Source organism: Centropristis striata, chromosome 5 (genome assembly GCF_030273125.1).
Source record: "Centropristis striata isolate RG_2023a ecotype Rhode Island chromosome 5, C.striata_1.0, whole genome shotgun sequence".
Taxonomy (NCBI): Eukaryota; Metazoa; Chordata; class Actinopteri; order Perciformes; family Serranidae; genus Centropristis; species Centropristis striata.
The window spans coordinates 1,969,598-1,990,521 of record NC_081521.1 but is presented as its reverse complement, the minus strand read 5'-3'; the positions used below and the strand labels follow the sequence as shown (position 1 = coordinate 1,990,521).

At 35.2% G+C, this 20,924-nt stretch overlaps 1 protein-coding gene across 2 annotated transcripts in view; it reads right to left on the bottom strand.

Annotated features, from left to right (window-relative positions):
* LOC131972009 (solute carrier family 41 member 3-like) overlaps nucleotides 1-20,924 on the bottom strand; it is a 53,258-nt gene that overhangs the window by 4,880 nt on the left and 27,454 nt on the right. For both annotated transcript variants that reach the window (XM_059333721.1, XM_059333722.1), the window contains 5 exons: nucleotides 20,414-20,560; nucleotides 16,961-17,105; nucleotides 15,661-15,740; nucleotides 3,221-3,355; nucleotides 997-1,145 (listed from right to left, as the gene is read on the bottom strand). In XM_059333721.1, the coding sequence (XP_059189704.1) occupies nucleotides 997-1,145; nucleotides 3,221-3,355; nucleotides 15,661-15,740; nucleotides 16,961-17,105; nucleotides 20,414-20,560 (656 nt within the window). The remainder of the gene's footprint in view (nucleotides 1-996; nucleotides 1,146-3,220; nucleotides 3,356-15,660; nucleotides 15,741-16,960; nucleotides 17,106-20,413; nucleotides 20,561-20,924) is intronic.

Here is a 20,924-nt window from a genome sequence, read left to right as displayed (position 1 = left end):
GTGTCTCTTTTGGTCATTTTGTGTCTTTTTGGGTCATTTTATTTCAGTTTTTGGTGATTTTGTGTCGTTTTTGTGTGTCTTTTGGTAATTTTGTGTCTTTTTTTGGTAATTTCATGTCTCTTTTTGGTCATTTTGTGTCTGTTTTTGTGATTTTATGTCTCTTTTTGGTAATTTTGTGTCTTTTTTGTGTCTTTTGGTAATTTTATGTCTTTTTTGGTCATTTTACGTCCTTTTTTGGTCATTTTATGTCTCTTTTTGGTCCTTTTGTGTCTTTTAGTAATTTTATGTGTCTTTTCAGTCATTTTGTGTCTTTTTTGTGTCTCTTTTGGTAATTTTGTGTCTCTTTTTGGTCATTTTGTGTCATTTTGTGTCTCTTTTGGTCATTTTGTGGGGTTTTTTTGGACATTCTACGTCCTTTTTTGGTAATTTTGTGTCTTTTATGTGTCTCTTTTGGTAATTTTGTGTCTTTTTTTGGTAATTTTATGTCCTTTTTTGGAAATTTCATGTCTCTTTTTGGTCATTTTGTGTCTGTTTTTGTGATTTTATGTCTCTTTTTGGTCATTTTGTGTCTTTTTTGTGTCTTTTGGTAATTTTATGTCTTTTTTTGGTCATTTTACGTCCTTTTTTGGTCATTTTATGTCTCTTTTTGGTCATTCTGTGTCTTTTTTGTGTCTCTTTTGGTAATTTTGTGTCTTTTTTTGGTCATTTTGTGTCTTTTTGGTGTCTCTTTTGGTAATTTTGTGTCTTTTTTTGGTCATTTTACATCCTTTTTTTGGTAATTTTATTGTTCTTTTTGGTCATTTTGTGTCTTTTCTCTGTCTCTCTTGGTAATTTTATGTCTCTTTGTGATGTGAAGCTTCAGGGCCAACTGAGGGCCAATGAGTTTATTAGAAACCATTTGGTGACGAACCATCCACAAGAATATAAAAAATAGGTATTAGTTTTACCTAAAGGGGACAGGAAACCATAAATCAAAGCTTATAACCAGTGTGTTACCTGTAGCGTAGCGGCACACAGGTAGCAGATGACGAAGGCGAGGCTGATGGGCGCCTCGTCTCCCTGCAGCAGAGAGATGGCGTAGAGGAAGACCATGTGACCCGGGACCACCAGCATCAGGAGGACCCGCGCTGACTTGGAGTTCACCCCTTAGGAGACATGGAGACTTTAGTAGGACAGGTACATCTCAAAACATTAGAATATCATCCATGCAAAAGGAGGCCCAACTCTTTTGGTCATTTTGTGTATTTTCTAGGTTATGCTGTGTCTCTTTTTGGTCATTTTGTCTTTTTTTGGTAATTTTATGTATTTCCTTGGTATTTTGTGTCTCTTTTAGTAATTTTATGTCTCTTTTTGGTCATTTTGTGTCTTTTTTGTGTTTTTTTGTTCATTTTATGTATTTTCTTGGTAACAAAGGACGATCCATTTACACTCAGAATATTGTGAAAAAGTTCAATATTTTTTGTCAACGCCGTATTAATGCAGTAATTCATGCAAAAGGAGGCCCAACTCTTTTGGTAATTTTGTGTCTTTTATGTGTCTTTTTGGTAATTTTACGTCCTTTTTTGGTAATTTTATTTATTTCCTTGGTATTTTGTGTCTTTTTTGTGTCTTTTTGGTAATTTTACGTCCTTTTTTGGTAATTTTATTTATTTCCTTGGTATTCTGTGTCACTTTTGTTAACTTTTTGTGTCTCTTTTTGGTCAATTGTGTCTTTTTGGTCATTTTATGTATTTTCTTGGTAAAAAAAAAGGACGATAAATCCATTTACACTGAGTCATTTTATAGATTCTAATTTTCTGAGACACTGACTTTTGTGTTTTCATTCTCTCTCAGCCAGAATCATCAAAATTACAAGAAAAACAGGCTTGAAATATTTCACTCTATATGTAATGAATCTATATAATGTATGAGTTTCAATTTCTGAAAGAATTGACAGAAAATATTGAACTTTTTCATGATATTCTATTTTATTGACATGCACCTGTATTATCAGTTTGAAGCATTGATTTTGTCCGTTAAAAATTGTTCCATTGTTTCAGCCCAGCTCCTGTTTAACAAGCTCCTCAGGATATTCTACTCCAGGGCAAAAAAGGACGTAATCACCAGACTCCAACAGAGGAATTCATGCTCCATCTTCTCTCCAAAGGATGATTAACCCTTTGGGGCTCACTTGGGACACTTTTGACTTTTTAATTGTTTGATTACTTTGACTGTGGTAATGCATATAGCATACATTTTGGCCAAAGGGTGTGAGGTCTTTTTATTTTTGGAAGAATTTTAGAAATTGCCATTTCTAAATGCCGGCGAAGCAGTGTTGCCAACTTAGCAACTTTTTTGCTGTATTTAGCGACTTTTCAGACCCCCTTAGAGACTATTTTTCAAAAAAGCGACTAGCGACCAATCCAGAGACTTTTTCTGGTGTTATCAGAGACTTTTGGAGACTCGTTCTTACTCTTCTTAACGAGCGACGGGGGCCGGAGGCTCGTTAAGAAGAGGAAGAACAAGTCAAAGCAGTACAGTCATCCTGCAGCAGTCTCTCCCAGCTGCAGAACCGGAGGGGATGTTAACCCCTCAGCGTCCAGTCTGCAAATTGCTAACAGGCTAACAGTTAGCTCTGTAGCAGTACAGTGTGTATGTGCAAACAGGCTAACAGTTAGCTCTGTAGCAGTACAGTGTGTATGTGCAAACAGGCTAACAGTTAGCTCTGTAGCAGTACAGTGTGTATGTGCTAACAGGCTAACAGTTAGCTCTGTAGCAGTACAGCGTGTATGTGCTAACAGGCTAACAGTTAGCTCTGTAGCAGTATAGTGTGTATGTGCTAACAGGCTAACAGTTAGCTCTGTAGCAGTACAGTGTGTATGTGCTAACAGGCTAACAGTTAGCTCTGTAGCAGTACAGTGTGTATGTGCTAACAGGCTAACAGTTAGCTCTGTAGCAGTACAGTGTGTATGTGCTAACAGGCTAACAGTTAGCTCTGTAGCAGTACAGTGTGTATGTGCTGCTGCTGCAGGAGGTGTTAGCTTAGCGATCTCTGTTTGTTTACAACAAGCACCGGTCACTAAAAACTGTTCCTATTGTTTGTTTATAAGTAGTGAAATAAAAATACAGATGTTTTCCCTAACATGAGGAATAATCGTGATTACAATATTGATCAAAAATAATCGTGATTATCATTTTGGCCATAATCGTGCAGCCTACGAGGCCAGCGTGTCAGTGTTACCTGAGGAGAAGAAGGTGATGCAGGGGTTGGGCCAGTACTGCCTCATCTTGTAGGGCAGAACACCGGGGATGCTCCAGAAGTGAAGGTAGGTGGAGATCCTGCTGGCCTGGATGGCCACCAGGTTACCACCCACTCCTACACACACACACACACACACACAGGGGAGGAAACAGAAAATATATTTAATAACAGAGCAGCGACTTTAATCTACTGGAGTGCCCTGGAGCTCCAAATAATCCAGACTTGTTGCCTCCATCAGACTAGAAAACAAAGCAGCGTGGAGCCCTACTGTAAATTTACCTCTAAAGTTCTGGCTGTAAACTCCATGAGGCCAGTTTCAGTTTGATGATGATATACCAAGTAAAACTGGAGACAAGCTCAAATAGATTTAGTATCAAATGATAGAACTGGATGGAACCCTCTTATATGTGAGATTTGACACCTTCGTTCACATTTGACACATTTATGTTGGACTAAAGTACTAAAAAAGACAGAAAATGACCAAAAAAAGACAGAAAATGATGAAAAAAAGATACAAAATGACCAAAAAAGATACAAAATGACCAAAAAATACACAAAATGACCAAAAAAAGAAAAAAAAGACACAAAATGACTAAAAAAAACATAAAATGACCAAAAAAAGAAACAAAAAGACACAAAATGACTAAAAAAAGACACAAAATGACCAAAAAAGATACAAAATAACAAAAAAAACAACAACAAATGACACGAAATGACCAAAAAAATACACAAAATGACCAAAAAAATACACAAAATGACCAAAAAAGACACAAATTGACAAATAAAAGACACAAACAGATAAAATGACTAAAAAAAGACACAAAATGACCAAAAAAAGATACAAAATGACTAAAAAAAGACACAAAATGACCAAAAAAAGAAACAAAAAGACACAAAATTACTAAAAAATACATAAAATGACCAAAAAAAGAAACAAAAAGACACAAAATGACTAAAAACAAGACAAGAAATGACCAAAAAAGACACAAAATAACTAAAAAAGAAACAACGAAAGACACGACATGACCAAAAAATGACACAAAATGACCAAAAAAATACACAAAATGACCAAAAAAGACACAAATTGACAAATAAAAGACACAAACAGATAAAATGACTAAAAAAAAGACACAAAATGACTTAAAAAAGACACAAAATGACAAAAAAAAGACACAAAATGACTAAAAAAAGACACAAAAAGACACAAAATGACTAAAAAAAACATAAAATGACCAAAAAAAGAAACAAAAAGACACAAAATGACTAAAAAAAAGACAAAAAATGACCAAAAAAAGACACAAAATAACTAAAAAAGAAACAACAAAAGACACGAAATGACCAAAAAAGACACAAAATGACCAAAAAAATACACAAAATGACCAAAAAAGACACAAAGTGACCAAAAAAATGACACAAAATGACCAAAAAATGACACAAATTGACAAATAAAAGACACAAACAGACAAAATGATTAAAAAAAGACACAAAATGACCAAAATTGTTACGCAAAGGGCCAAATCAAACAGAGTCCCACTAGATTAAAAACCAGAGTTGATGACAGGATCACACACAATCACAAGATCACATTTATGTTGGTTTTTCTTTGTTTCTTTTTGGTTCTAAATGTTGATCCAGTCAGTCAAAATAAAAAAACAATTATTATTATCAGGTCATATAGGTGAAAAATATACCAACATGGTATTTAAACATGTTTTAAGGTGAATACAGGCAGGATGAAAGGAGTCAGACATGGACTAAAGAGACTAAGCATATATTTCTAGTCAGACAAAGATTTATTGCTTCCCCACGCTGAATAACTTAAGAGGAACATATTGATCTCGTCCTTGTAATCAAGTGGAACAGAGAGTTTTTCCCTCCAGGGACAGTAAACAGCCTCAGCATCACTAACTCCTAATCTCTCTCCTGCACACAGAATTAAGCCAAAGAATGACACAAGCTTGGCCCAGCCGTGATCTGGACACGCTTTATAGAGAGCAGAGTCCATCTTAATTAGTCCCAAAGACCAGCTCACAGCTCAGACCTGCAGATGAAACAAGAAAGACAAACAAAAAGCTCCACCGATGAAGACACGAGAGCAGCAACGATCTCCGTCCAGATGGAAATAAAGTCAGCAGCAGCAGTCGAACGGTTCCGACTGTGAAATGTGACTCTGGTTGTGTTAAAAGCATTATGTGCCTTTTCTAAAATGTGATGGATGACTTGTTGTTTCTGACAAGTTGTTTAATCGGCTCCAGATGTGACGCACTTTGCAGCAACCAAAAATGATGAGAGAGGGTTAAATACACTGGAAAAAAGGTGTTAAAAACCAGATCAAACAGTAAATCTGAGGGAAATGATCTCGCTGCATGGACAGATAATTTACCTTGACAAGATTTATTAAATTAAGATTATTAAATCTAGAAATAAGCATGTTGAACGGTTAAAATAAGGAATTAACTCTTAAAACCAGATAAATTATCTAACAATTCTAAATCTAAAGGTTTTTTTGCTGATTGCAGCATTAATTGATCTTGTTTTAAGAGTTAATTTCTTATTTTATGCGTTCAACATGCTTATTTCTGGATTTAATAAAAAACAGAAAAAAATAGTCAGAAAAACTGAAAAAAATTGTCAGAAAAACTGAAAAAAATAGTCAAAAACAGAAAAGTCAGAAAAACAGAAGAAAAGTAAAAAAAAACAGGAAAAAATTGTCAGAAAAACTGAAAAAAGTCAGAAAAACTGAAAAAAAAAAAAAACAGAAAAAAATCAGAAAAACTGAAAAAAATACTCTGAAAAACAGAAAAAATAGTCAGACAAAACAGAAAAAAAGTCAGAAAAACTAAAAAAAAAAAAAAAAGTTCTTAAAATAATAAATAAACTCTTAAAACCAGATAAATTAAAGCTGCCAGCAGTGATGAACTGGCCCGAGCAGAGTGACCTGATGATTATTTGGTTCTTACAAGATAAAAAAAAACGTAATAATAATATTAATCTTAATAATAATCTTAATTTAATAAATCTTGTCAAGGTAAATTATCTGTCCATGTAGATTTACTGTTTGATCTGGTTTTTAGACTAAACACCTTTTTTGCAGTGTGCCTTTTCTAAAATGTGATTAATTACTTGTTTCTGACTTGTTCAATCAGCTCCAGATGTGACAAGATAAGATTTGCTCCTTTCATTCTGCTGTGAATTATTTTTATTCACTTCCACGAAACTGCATTTCTGCAAAAAACAACTTCTCCGTATCCCAGCGGTATTCAAAGTCCATTTTAATTTAGCTGTTGACGAGGCGATCTGAGCCTAATTCACTTACATCAAACACCTTTCCAAGTATTCACCCAGAAAGAACGCCACAGATGTTCTTTTGTGAGTTGCAAAAGACTTGAGGGGAACATTTAGTAGGATACTGGTTTGTGTGCAAGCCAGGGAGGGAAAATGGGAAATGCAAACCAGATTGGCAAATTAAGAATTTTAGCAGAGAGATTGAGAAAGAGAGGGAAGATGGGCAGAGAGCAGATGAGAAACAGTGACAGAGTGAGCCAGGACGCTGGGTGGGTGTGGATCATTAGTGGTTTAAATCCACTTCTATCCTGGATTCTACTGGATCCCAGCATGCACCAGCACAGCCAGACCACTCATTCTCAATTCAGCTTCTTCTTTCTCTACGTCTCAGTACATTTATCATCATCCTGCAGCAGCTTTATGCATTATGGGGTGAAAATCTGTTTTTTTATGTGTATGAAGCTGCTCTCCAACCTTCAGAGATAGTTTCATTCTCTGCTCTCCACAGTCCACTGGAGAAAGAGCTGCATGCAAAATCCACAAAGTCATATTTAAAAACAGTGGGGGATTGCACGATGGCCAGGTCACAAAATCAGAGCACACTGAAAAATATTGTTTTCTTTCCTCTTTCTCCTTCCCTCTGCTGCTGATTATGCATTTTATATCAGGCTTTCAATCAGAGCCCTGACAAAATTGAAGTTTTTTTTTACTTTTTTACTCATTTAAAATCTAATAAGAGAGCGTACTCCGCATCACATCTGTCTCCTCTCTGCTGGCCTGTTGCTCTCTGTGCACTCTGCTGAGCAACGGATCCAGACTCTTAAAATGAGAATATATCAGTTCTTGTGTGTCATCACTGCATTAAATAAATCATAAAAATCTTTTTTCTATGTGTGTGAAGCTTCTCTCCAACCTTCAGAGATAGTTTCATTCATTCTGGAGAAAGAGCTGCATGCAAAATCCACAAAAGTCAAATTAAACAGCACGAGGGCCAGGTTACAAAATCAGAGCACACTGAAAAATATTGTTCTCTTCCCTCTGCTGCTGATTATTTCTTCTGCTCCGTCCAGCGCTTCGTTGAGGAGGAACATGATGTTTATTTAATGCATTTAATGTGACTTTAACACTATTACACTATTACAGTGCACTTCAATCTGAGCACCATGCGTATAATATCAGGCTTTCAATCAGAGCCTTGACAAAATTGTAGTTTTTTTTACGTTTTTCCAGCAGATGGAGCCATTTTTTCATGTTAAAAACTAGTAAACTAATATAAAATCTAATAAGAGAGCGTACTCTGCATCACATCTGTCTCCTCTCTGCTGGCCTGTTGCTCTCTGTGCACTCTGCTGAGTAATGGATCCAGACTCTCTTAAAATGGGAATATATCAGCTCTTGTGTGTCATCACTGCATTAAATAAATCATGCAAATAAAAAAAACATTTCTTTGCCTCCACTTCTCTACATCTGAGTACATTTGTCATCATCCTGCAGCAGCATGATGCATTATGGGGTGAAAATCTGTTTTTTTATGTGTATGAAGCTGCTCTCCAACCTTCAGAGATAGTTTCATTCATTCTGGAGAAAAAGCTGCATGCAAAATCCACAAAAGTCAAATTAAACAGCACAAGGGCCAGGTTACAAAATCAGAGCACACTAAAAAATGATGATTATGCGTATTATATCAGGCTTTCAATCAGAGCCCTGACAGAATTGTATTTTTTTTTTACTTTTTTCCAGCAGATAGAGCCATTTTGTCATGTTAAAAAACTAGTAAAATAATTTAAAATCTAATAAGAGAGCGTACTCCGCATCACATCTGCCTGTGTCTCCTCTCTGCTGGCCTGTTGCTCTCTGTGCACTCTGCTGAGCAACGGATCCAGACTCTCTTAAAATGGGAATATATCAGCTCTTGTGTGTCATCACTGCATTAAATAAATCATGCAAATAAATAAATAAATCACTTTTTTGCCTCCACTTCTCTACATCTGAGTACATTTTTCATCATCCTGCAGCAGCATTATGCATTATGGGGTGAAAATCTGTTTTCTATGTGTATGAAGCTGCTCTCCAACCTTCAGAGATAGTTTCATTCATTCTGGAGAAAGAGCTGCATGCAAAATCCACAAAGTCAAATTAAACAGCACTAGGGCCAGGTTACAAAATCAGAGCACACTGAAAAATATTGTTCTCCGTCCCTCTGCTGCTGATTATTTCTTCTGCTCCGTCCAGCGCTCCGAGGAGGAACATGATGTTTATTTAATGCACTTAAAGTGACTTTAACACTATTACACTATTACAGTGCTCTTAGTGAAGCCAATTCTGGCATTATTAAATGTTCTGAATGGTTCCAGGTAAATAAGTTAACATTAAATGTAAAAAAAAAAAAACTTATTTTATCATATTAACAGGAAAATATAAAAAATATTGTAAATCCAGTGCAAAGATCACCATTGGAGATAACAATATTAAACAGGTTCCCTCTACCAAATGTTTTGGGGTATTAATTGATGAGATGATAAGTCTATTGGTATCATCAGAAAAATGTGTGGTTTCATATCTCAGAATGCTTTAAATATACTGTATTATGGTTTAATTTATCCACATCTCAGTTATTGTAATATTGTTTGGGCATATCAGCACATATCCTTCTAATTTACAGAAATTATTAATCACACAAAAGAAATTTGTTAGATTAGTTACCTTCTCTAATTATTTGTCTCCATCTGCCCCTCTGTTTAAGAAACTTCATATATAGTCAGTCTACGATATTAATATACTTCAATCATGCATATGCTCTTAAATTAAACTCTTATGACACAAAATGACCAAAAAAGAAACAAAATGACCAATAAAAAGACACAAAATGACCAAAAAAGACACAAAATGACCAAAAAAGACACAAAATGACCAATAAAAAGACACAAAATGACCAAAAAAGACGTATAATGACCAATAAACAGACACAAAATGAACAAAAAAGACACAAAATGACCAATAAAAAGACACAAAATGACCAAAAAAGACGTATAATGACCAATAAAAAGACACAGTGATAAGGATTTCTGTTAATATAAATAAAACCATGTTAAATGTCTAGATATCAGCTCTTAAATTAAACTCTTATGACACAAAATGACCAAAAAAGAAACAAAATGACCAATAAAAAGACACAAAATGAACAAAAAAGACACAAAATGACCAATAAAAAGACACAAAATGACCAAAAAAGACGTATAATGACCAATAAAAAGACACAGTGATAAGGATTTCTGTTAATATAAATAAAACCATGTTAAATGTCTAGATATCAGCTCTTAAATTAAACTCTTATGACACAAAATGACCAAAAAAGAAACAAAATGACCAATAAAAAGACACAAAATGACCAAAAAAGACACAAAATGACAAAAAAAAGACGTATAATGACCAATAAAAAGACACAAAATTACCAATAAAGACACAAAATGACCAATAAAAAGACACAAAATGAACAAAAAGACGTATAATGACCAATAAAAAGACACAATGATAATGATTTCTATTATTATGAATAAAACCATGTTAAATGTCTAGATATCAGCTCTTAAACTAGAAAATTCCTAAAGAAATTTTGATTGTGTGCTTGCCTCTGGACCGTGACTCTCGTGGCTCAAATCAACAGTCAAACAGTGACTCTGTCCTGAGTTCACAGACACCTCATACAAGTCTGTAGGACAAACGGTTCACAAGTTAGTAAAAGGGGGCGTGGTCACTCAAAGGGGGCGTGGCTTGAATCAGCAGTTAAACAGGGACTCTGTCCTGAGTTCACAGACACCTCATACAAGTCTCTAGGACAAACGGTTCATTAGTTATGAAAGGGGGCGTGGCTAATCAAAAGGGGCGGGGTTATCAATCACCAGTTAAACAGGGACTTCATGCCGAGTAATCTGACACCTTATACAAGTTTCTAGGACAAACGGTTCATTAGTTATGAAAGGGGGCGTGGCTAATCAAAAAGGGCGGGAATTTATGAAACATTGTTATGTATAAGTGGTCAGTGATGAACCATCATCATGCATGACAAGTTTGAGGCAGATTGGACAATGTATGGTCAAGTTATAAGGTCTCGTGTTTTATGAAGAAAGCCATGTCTGTTTACTTAGAGTAAACTGACAGTTATCAGTTAGAATGTCCTTGTTGGAGGAGGGGGGGGGCTTTGGTAGCTAAGCAACCACGTGGCCAGGTGGAGTCGACCAATCAGAGCAGAGCAATCAACTGAAATTAACTGACGATGGAGACAGTTCCATCAAAGTGAGCAGACAGAGGTGGACAAACTTGAAATTCTGGCCTCGAACAGAAAGCATTTTCGGCAAAACCATAATACCTATCATTGATCCGACTTTACTTTGAGCGTCCTGAGTTCTTCCTGAAGATCTCCATATGTTTTTTTTTAAGAAAAATGAAAAAATAGCTTTGTTAGAGCGATTTAAAAAAACTGTTAATTTTTTTTTGTTGAGAAATCTTCCTTCATTTTTAATATGGGAGCCGATGCGGCAGTTGGTGCATTTTGTTTGAGCATCTGTGCGTCCTGCGCCCAAACTATAACTCTGACAGCTTTACCAGAGGATTGTGAGTGAGAGGACAAATTTTCCTACGTTTCTATGTATAAATTATTTCTGTAGAGTGAAATTTGCGGCCTGGAGCGCAGTTTTCAAATTTATTTTTTGACAATTCTTTCTCTCCCTCTACACTCTGTTTGATGACTTCCCCACTCTAGACTCTCCATAGGGTTACATTGGGGGCATTTTTTGACGTGTTTTTGCCCAATAATTTGAAAACCGTTTGTCGAAACCCTTATAAAAGTCATAGCACACTTGTCATGGGCGAGCCCGTCGGTTTGATACCTTTTTTGTGTATGTGCGGCCAAAACTCTGGGAGGAGTAGTCGACCGAAAAAATGACGGAAGAAACGGAAGAATAACTAGAAAATTTCTAAAGAAATTTTGATTGTGTGCTTGCCTCTGGACCATCGTTCTCGTGGCTCAAATCAACAGTCAAACAGGGACTCTGTCCTGAGTTCACAGACACCTCATACAAGTCTGTAGGACAAACGGTTCACAAGTTAGTAAAAGGGGGCGTGGTCACTCAAAGGGGGCGTGGCTTGAATCAGCAGTTAAACAGGGACTCTGTCCTGAGTTCACAGACACCTCATACAAGTTTCTAGGACAAACGGTTCATTAGTTATGAAAGGGGGCGTGGCTAATCAAAAAGGGCGGGAATTTATTAAACATTGTTATGTATAAGTGGTCAGTGATGAACCATCATCATGCTTGGCAAGTTTGAGGAAGATTGGACAATGTATGGTCAAGTTATAAGGTCTGTTCACTTAGAGTAAACTGACAGTTATCAGTTAGAATGTCTGTGTTGGAGGAGGGAGGGGGGAGGGGGGAGGCTTTGGTAGCTAAGCAACCACGTGGCCAGGTGGAGTCGACCAATAAGAGCAGAGCAATCAACTGAAATTAACTGCTGTTGGAGAAAGTTCCGCAGACAGAGGTGGACAAACTGAAAATTCTGGCCTCGAACAGAAAGCATTTTTGGCAAAACCATAATACCTATCATTGATCCGACTTCACTTTGAGCGTCCTGAGTTCTTCCTCAACGTCTACATATTTTTTTTTTTAAGAAAAATGAAAAAATAGCTTTGTTAGAGCGAATTCAAAAAACTCTTACATCCCCTTTTTTGAGTTATCATCCTGCGTTTTTAATATGGGAGCCAATGAGGCTGTTTTGGGGTTTTGGTGGTGCATCTCTGCATCTCACGCCTAAACTATAACTCTGACAGCTTTACCAGAGGATTGTGAGTGAGAGGACAAATTTTCCTACGTTTCTATGTATAAATTATTTCTGTAGAGTGAAATTTGCGGCCTGGAGTGCAGTTTTCAAATTTATTTTTTGACAATTCGTTCTCTCCCTCTACACTCTGTTTGATGACATCCCCACTCTAGACTCTCCATAGGGTTACACTGGGGGGATTTTTTGACGTGTTTTTGCCCAATAACTTGAAAACCGTTTGTCGAAACCCTTATAAAAGTCATAGCACACTTGTCATGGGCGAGCCGGTCGATTTGATACCTTTTTTGTGTATGTGTGGCCAAAACTCTGGGAGGAGTAGTCGACCGAAAAAAACACGGAAGAAACGGAAGAATAAAAATAAGCCCACGGAATAACAATTAGTGTGCTTTTGCAAGCACACAAAACTAGAAAATTCCTAAAGAAATTTTGATTGTGTGCTTGCCTCTGGACCGTGACTCTCGTGGCTTATCAAAAGGGGCACGGATTAAACAGAGACTTTCTGCTGAGTGCACTGACACCTCATACAAGTCTCTAGGACAAATGGTTCACTAGTTAGTAAAATGGGCGTGGCTTATCAACAGGGGCGGGGTTATCAATCACCAGTTAAACGGACTCTATGCTGAGTAATCTGACATCTTATACAAGTTTCTAGGACAAACGGTTCATTAGTTAGTAAAAGGGGGCGTGGCTAATAAAAAGGGCGGGAATTTATGAATTATTGTTATGTAGAACTGAAAAGTGATGAACCATCATCATGCATGACAAGTTTGAGGCAGATTGGACAATGTATGGTCAAGTTATAAGGTCTCGTGTTTTATGAAGAAAGCCATGTCTGTTTACTGAGAGTAAACTGACAGTTATCAGTTAGAATGTCTGTGTTGGAGGAGGGAGGGGGGACGGGGGGGGGGGGGGGGGGCTTTGGTAGCTAAGCAACCACGTGGCCAGGTGGAGTCGACCAATCAGAGCAGAGCAATCAACTGAAATTAACTGACGATGGAGACTGTTCCGTCAAAGTGAGCAGACAGAGGTCGACAAACTTGAAATTCTGGCCTCGAACAGAAAGCATTTTCGGCAAAACCATAATACCTATCATTGATCCGACTTCACTTTGAGCGTCCTGAGTTCTTCCTGAACATCTACATATGTTTTTTTTTAAGAAAAATGAAAAAATAGCTTTGTTAGAGCGCTTTTAAAAAACTGTTAAATTTTTTTTTTGAGAAATCTTCCTTCATTTTTAATATGGGAGCCGATGCGGCAGTTGGTGCATTTTGTTTGAGCATCTGTGCGTCCTGCGCCCAAACTATAACTCTGACAGCTTTACCAGAGGATTGTGAGTGAGAGGACAAATTTTCCTACGTTTCTATGTATAAATTATTTCTGTAGAGTGAAATTTGCGGCCTGGAGCGCAGTTTTCAAATTTATTTTTTGACAATTCTTTCTCTCCCTCTACACTCTGTTTGATGACTTCTCCACTCTAGACTCTCCATAGGGTTACATTGGGGGGATTTTTTGACGTGTTTTTGCCCAATAATTTGAAAACCGTTTGTCGAAACCCTTAGAAAAGTCATAGCACACTTGTCATGGGCGAGCCGGTCGATTTGATACCTTTTTTGTGTATGTGCGACCAAAACTCTGGGAGGAGTAGTCGACCGAAAAATGACACGGAAGAAACGGAAGAATAAAAATAAAAAGAATAGTCCCGGTGAATAGTAGTTAGTGTGCTTTTGCAAGCAAGCACACAAAATTAAACTCTTATCAGCTATTTTTGTTGTTATCATTATATTTGTCCAAACAAATGTTCCTTTAGTTGTACCAGGCATTAAAATGAAAAACAAGAAATTAGAGAAAACAAGGTGGTAGGATGGTTTGGTATGGTAGGAAAAAAACTGCTAAAAGAATCTAGTTGTAGTCTTGTAAATAGTTTCACTGCTAGATTGACAGTTTGTCTAAAAAAAGAGTCTTTTCCAGATCTTTTATAGTCCTCAGATGTATATGTAGCATTAGCCACAGTAAATAATACTATAATAATACTCTGTATAAGTGTTGTGAATGTCTCTAGTTGAGACTATAAAACTTCAGAGAGTCACATTAAAGCAGTTTGATGGCCTCCGTTAGCTTCTGACCACAGTTGGTGCGTCTGAAATAGAAGCTGAGTGGTTTTAAGGCTTCATGTTGGCAGTTTGACATGTTTTCAGTCCATTAACTGTAAATCATACAGCTACTTTACATGAGAGCCAAACTTTGTAAAGAGCAGCTCCATCAGCAGACTGATCCAAGCTGCTGATCCAGAGAAGCAGACAGGAAGTGGTTCCTTCCCGCTGCAATAAGACTTTATAACTCCTCTAACTGTCAGAGCCATCAGGACTCAACTAAACTAAACCTACTGTCACTTTCTGCTCTGTTCACCTGTTCAACACTCTAATACTGGAACATAAACGTTACATCATATGTGAGATGTGCTAATATTAATTGTATTGATATTATATATTGTATTTACACAATATTCATTCCTTTTTACACAGTCAAGTCAAGTAACTATAATGCCGGTACAATATATCATAATCATATATATATATACACGTATAAACGTAAACATAAACGTAAATGTAAATAGCAGCGTGGAGCCCTACTGTAAATTTACCTCTAAAGTTCTGGCTGTAAACTCCACGAGGCCAGTTTCAGTTTGATGATGATATACCAAGTAAAACTGGAGACAAGCTCAAATAGATTTAGTATCAAATGATAGAACTGGATGGAACCCTCTGATATGGTAGATTTGACACCTTTGGTCACATTTGACACATTTAACATTCTTTATTGAGCATGATAGTGTTTTGAAAGGGAAAAAAAAGACACAAAATCACATTTTATGCTGGACTAAAGGACTAAAAAAGACACAAAATGACCAAAAAAGACACAAAATTTTTTTAAAAAAGACACAAAATGTCAAAAAAAGACAAAAAAATTTAAAAAAAAACACAAAATTACCAAAAACAAAGGACACAAAAATGACTAAAAAAGCCACAAAATGACTAAAAAAGACACCAAATGACTAAAAATTGTTACGCTAAACACACAAGACACAAATAAAATAGTCCCACTAGAATAAAAACCAGAGTTGATGACAGGATCACACACAATCACATACCAACAGGCAGGATGGAAAGGAGTCAGACATGGACTAAATAGACCAAAACTCCAGAAAGTTAAAGCATGTTAAGAAGTTCTAGTAGAAACTGAAATAAAAGAATGAGCCTGAACATGAATCGGTAAATCCCCTTTCAAGAACGTCCATCTTACCGTTAATGACGGGCGTGAAGACGGCCATGCCCTTAAAGTTAGGATCACTCACTGTCTTATCCAGGATCAGGCCTCCGAAACTGGGAATCACAAACACAGACAGAGTCAGAACCACACTGATAAAAAAGGTGTCTAAAAACCAGATCAAACAGTAAATCTGAGGGAAATGATCTTGCTGCATGGACAGATAATTTACCTTGACAATATTTATTAAATTAAGATTATTAAATCTAGAAATAAGCATGTTGAACACTTAAAATAAGAAATTAACTCTTAAAACAAGATAATTATCTAACACTTCTAAATCTAAATTTTTTTTATCTTGGTAAGAACCAAATAATCATCAGGTCACTCTGCTCGGGCCAGTTCATCACTGCTGGCAGCTTTCATTTGATCTCTTTTGTACATTTTTTGTCTTTTTTGGTCATTTTGTGACCAAAAGAAGATGTAAAAAGACACAAAATGACAAAAAAGAGACAAAAAAGACACAAAAAAGACCAAAAAACATACATAAAATGACAAAAAAAAAGTAAACAAAAGACGTAAAATCACCAAAAAAAGACACAAAAAACAAAAAAACACCAAAGATAGACATCTTGGTAAAAAACAAATAATCATCAGGTCACTCTGCTCGGGCCAGTTCATCACTGCTTTAAAAAAGCTTTAATTTATCTGTTTTGTACATTTTTTGTCTTTTTTTGTGACCAAAAGAAGATGTAAAAAGACACAAAATGTCCGAAAAAAGACACAAAAAAGACACAGAAAGACCAAAAAAAGACACAAAAAGACATTTTTTTAAATTTCTTTTGTACATTTTTTGTCTTTTTTGGTCATTTTGTGACCAAAAGAAGATGTAAAAAGACACAAAATGACCGAAAAAAGACACAAAAAGACCAAAAAAAAGGACACGAAAGACTTAAAATCACTCAAAAAAGACAAAAAAACACCAAAGAAAGAAACAATTTTTTTTTTATCTTGTTAAGAAACTAATAATCATCAGGTCACTCTGCTCGGGCCAGTTCATCACTGCTGGCAGCTTTCATTTATCTGGTTTTAAGAGTTAATTTATTATTTTAAGCGTTCAACACTCTTCCCCCTAAAGAAAACACGGCTCATATTGGCTTTTTTTTGGCACTGTGTCCGCTATTATTACAGCTTTGTGCCCAGGAAGGTCCCAAACACAGTTGTTGTTTTTTAAATCCTGCATATTCATGCAAATCCTACTTTATAAATTGTGCTGAAGTAAATGCTATATTAATGTGTTAACTAACACTTGAATAAAGCAGGTAAAGGCGTGTACCTGCTGATGGACATGGCGACTATAACAGGCTGCCAGCCGGAGCGGAGCACCTCCCTGATCTGAGGACTCTGCCGGGCCACCAGGACCCAGACCGGGATCAGAGCCAGGAAGACCAGACACACCAGGGGGGCCAGGTACCAGACCTCTGGGGACAGGAAACCACAACATGGATCAGAACTACTAGAAAAAGTTGATAGTTAGGGTTATGATTTACTAGACCAGGGGAGTCAAACTCAAACACACAGTGGGCCAAAATGTAAAACTTGGACAAAGTCGCGGGCCAACATTGATATTTATTGAAAAAAATGACCTAAACAAGTTGATATAACTTAATATTGCAAACATGCAAAATCAAATATAAAATAAAACAAACAAACACATCAATGGCATTTATTTCTTAAATAAAATGTAAATAAAAATCGTATGTCCCTTTATTTTACATGCGGCCTTCTTTAAATTTAAATTCAACAGTAATCTTTTTCCACAGGCTAAAAATAAATGTAAGAATAAAATAACAATAATAAACCAAATGACTAATAATAATATCCTTCAATGAATGTGCAGCCATTCAAGCCTTGGACTAGCAAGAAAAAGTGCATAAAGACAACTTTAATTGTTGCTCAGTTTGCTCCACACTGATCTACTGTGTTCGAGCCAAAACACCAGCAGAGCATTCTGGGATTTGTAGTATTATATTTTGGTATTTCCTCGCGGGCCAAATATAATTATACTGCGGGCCAAATTTGGCCCACAGGCCAGAGTTTGACACTTCTGTTCTATGGAGTTAGATTTGTGCCAAAATGTTCAAACACTTCTTCTTCTCTGTATTAATTAAGTAGAAAAAAATAGAAAGTGGGTAGGTTAAATAAGGATTTAATTGAATTAGTAGTTAGAGTTATTTAGGGAGGGGGAGAGAAAAATAGTAACAAATAAATAAATGAATGAATGAAAAATGTAATAATTAATTAAGAAAAAAATCAAGGATGGTTGATGTTGTTGCTTATATGTAAACCTGAAAAAGCACAAAATCAGATCAAAAAATGGGGAATTTGCGTTTAAGTTTTATCCTCTTGGATTATATAAAGTGGAATAAATAGATGTAATGTTTGCCATTTATTATCTAAAATATCACATATTTTTAGGGGGCTAGAGGCATTTTAATCATGTCCTTTAACTTCCTTTAAATAATAATAAATCATTTTTTTCTCCTGAGGAAATACACTTGACTTCTGCTGCCATCTTGTGGTCTTTTTATCAGCATGACACATTAATTCATTTGACTTATAACAGATAATAAAATCACATTGTAACATTCACATTTTACACTTATTGGGAAGAAAAATGTATAAATCCAGATGTTAAATCCAGTAGTTAAAACATTACTGTAAAAAAAACACAGTAGACAGTGTAGTACTATGAAAAGTAAAGTAGACGACTGAATTTTTCCATTTTTATCATAATTTTGATCAGAATCGGTCCGATACAAATAATGTTTAAATAATTAACTTAAAGTAAAGTTTTTCATACAAAACACAGAATGGAAATCAATTCTAAAACAGTAAATGTATTAATATTATTTCCTTTAGTGTATAGAGTAATTACTTGCAATTACTAGTTATTTCTATCAAAAAATAATGATGAAATTTTTATCTAATGAATAGAATTGTTTACTGTGCCGTATTACCATATACAGTACCAATAAAAATCACAATATTTAACTGTTTTTTATTATTACAGTAAACAAATCAGTCCTGTAAACACAACAAAAAAAATCTGTTTAATTTTTTTTTATTTTACAGTAAAGAAACCAGTACTGTAAATAAAACTGAAATCACAGTGTTTGTTTTTTATTTTACAGTATAAAAACAGTACTGTAAATAAAAATACAGTAAGTTACCTGTTAATTGCTGCCAATAAGTTGGTTATTAAAAATAACAATGTTTAACTGTTTTTTTTTAATTCTTACAGTAAACAAATCAGTCCTGTAAACACAACAAAAAAATCAGTTTAATTTTTTTTATTTTACAGTAAAGAAACCGGTATTGTAAATAATGCTGAAATAATAAAAATACAGTAGTTCCACTGTAAATAATAATGACAGTAAGTTTAGGTTTTTAGGTTTTTTTTTTTTCAGGTTTTAGGTTTTATTTTATTTGCACTGTTAGAATTACATAAAATGACAAAAATAACATATAACATAAAGTGCAGGGAGAGGCAGAAAACCCAGATGGGCTTATTTATTTAAAGCCTCCACCTAAAATGTCATAGTTATTAGAAAGTAATAAACTGATAATAGAAAAAACACATGTATGACATCAACAAGTTATAATGGCAATAACAAAAACAATTAAAAACAAAAATGAACATGTTAAAAAAGTGTATTTGTGTGTGAACTAGAATTGTAAAACAGCCGTTAAATGAGCTTTTAGACATCTTTTGAAGCATTTTAAAGTGTACTTGTGTACTTGTTAACCCTTTGATGCACAACATGGTCTAAAGTGACCCGACTGAGTTTTTAATTTTCTATATCTTCGCAATAAATTAATTTCATCATTCAATATTCCAGGTTTTCCTCAATCAGTTTGTTTTTGATCATCATACATCCTAATTTTTTGTTTTTCATTTCTTACTTTTTGAATAAAAACCCTTTTTGTATCACTACTACTGCTTCTAATGCACAACATGGGTCAAAAATGTCATTATGGGGGTATTGTGTGTATAATTTTAAGGAAAAATGAATTTAATCAATTTTGGAATCAGGCTGAAAGATAAAAAAATGTGGAAAAAGTGAAGCTCTGTTAATACCATCAAGATACACTGTATGTGTGACAAAATGATACATAAACACGTTAAATATATTAAATATATGAGTGTGGAAAGTAACTATTTGAAACAAATTACTATTATTATAGTATTAAGTAATTTAATTTTAATACAAATTTGGATAAATGAGTCATTTTTGACCCATGTTATACTTTAGAAGTGTTGTTCATATGTTGTGCATCAAAGGGTTAATTGCTGCCAATAAGTTACTGTAAAAGTCACAGTAAATTATTTACAGCAATACCATTAACTTATTCAAAAAATTACTTAAAAATAGGATGATTAATTTATATAAGTTAGAGTAATGAGTAATAAGCTTCTTTCTTTTCTCTCTTTTGTGACTGCTTATTTCTTTTGTTGATAAATAACAGATTGTACATTTCTAAATTTTAAATTTACTTGAGTTGTAACAGGGTAATAAAGATAATAAGCTGCTTCAGCCTTTTCGGTCCAAATGTCTATTATCAATTTTCTCTCTCTGTTTACATGTTGTTTACTTTGATCAATGTTTTGTTTTTGTTTTTTTTCTGGTTTGTTTTGATGACATGTATTGACCGAAATAAACAGATACGAAACGAAACGAAACGAAACAGTATATAAATACAAACAACCCATATAAATGAATCTGACCTTTGTACTGGTAGAGCGTGCTGCTGACCCCGGCCAGCAGGGACAGCGTGATCAGGTCCCCCAGACTGGCAGCGATGGGCGTGGCCACGTTGTCGGGGTTGATGCCCACCTTCCTGGAGCCGATGATGACTCCGATCATCACCAGGCCTGGAGAGGGACAGACGAAGAGGGTCAGTTAGTTATTTTTTTAATGGGTAAAAAAAATGCAGATCATGGTATTGGCAACATTCCTCCTTGTTGCCGTAGTGACGTAAGGGTTTCTATTAATAACCTGGAGCAGGGGTCTCAGAATCAAATTACCTGGGGGCCGCTGGAGGCAGTATGAGAATGACCAAAAAAAGACACAAAATGACTAAAAAAGACACAAAATGACCGAAAAAAATACACAAACTGACAGAAAATAACTAATTTACTTTTTTTTTTTTTTTTTAACAAAAAAGACACAAAATTATTAAAAAAGGCACAAAATGACAGAAAAAATACACAAAATTACTAAAAAAAAAGACACAAT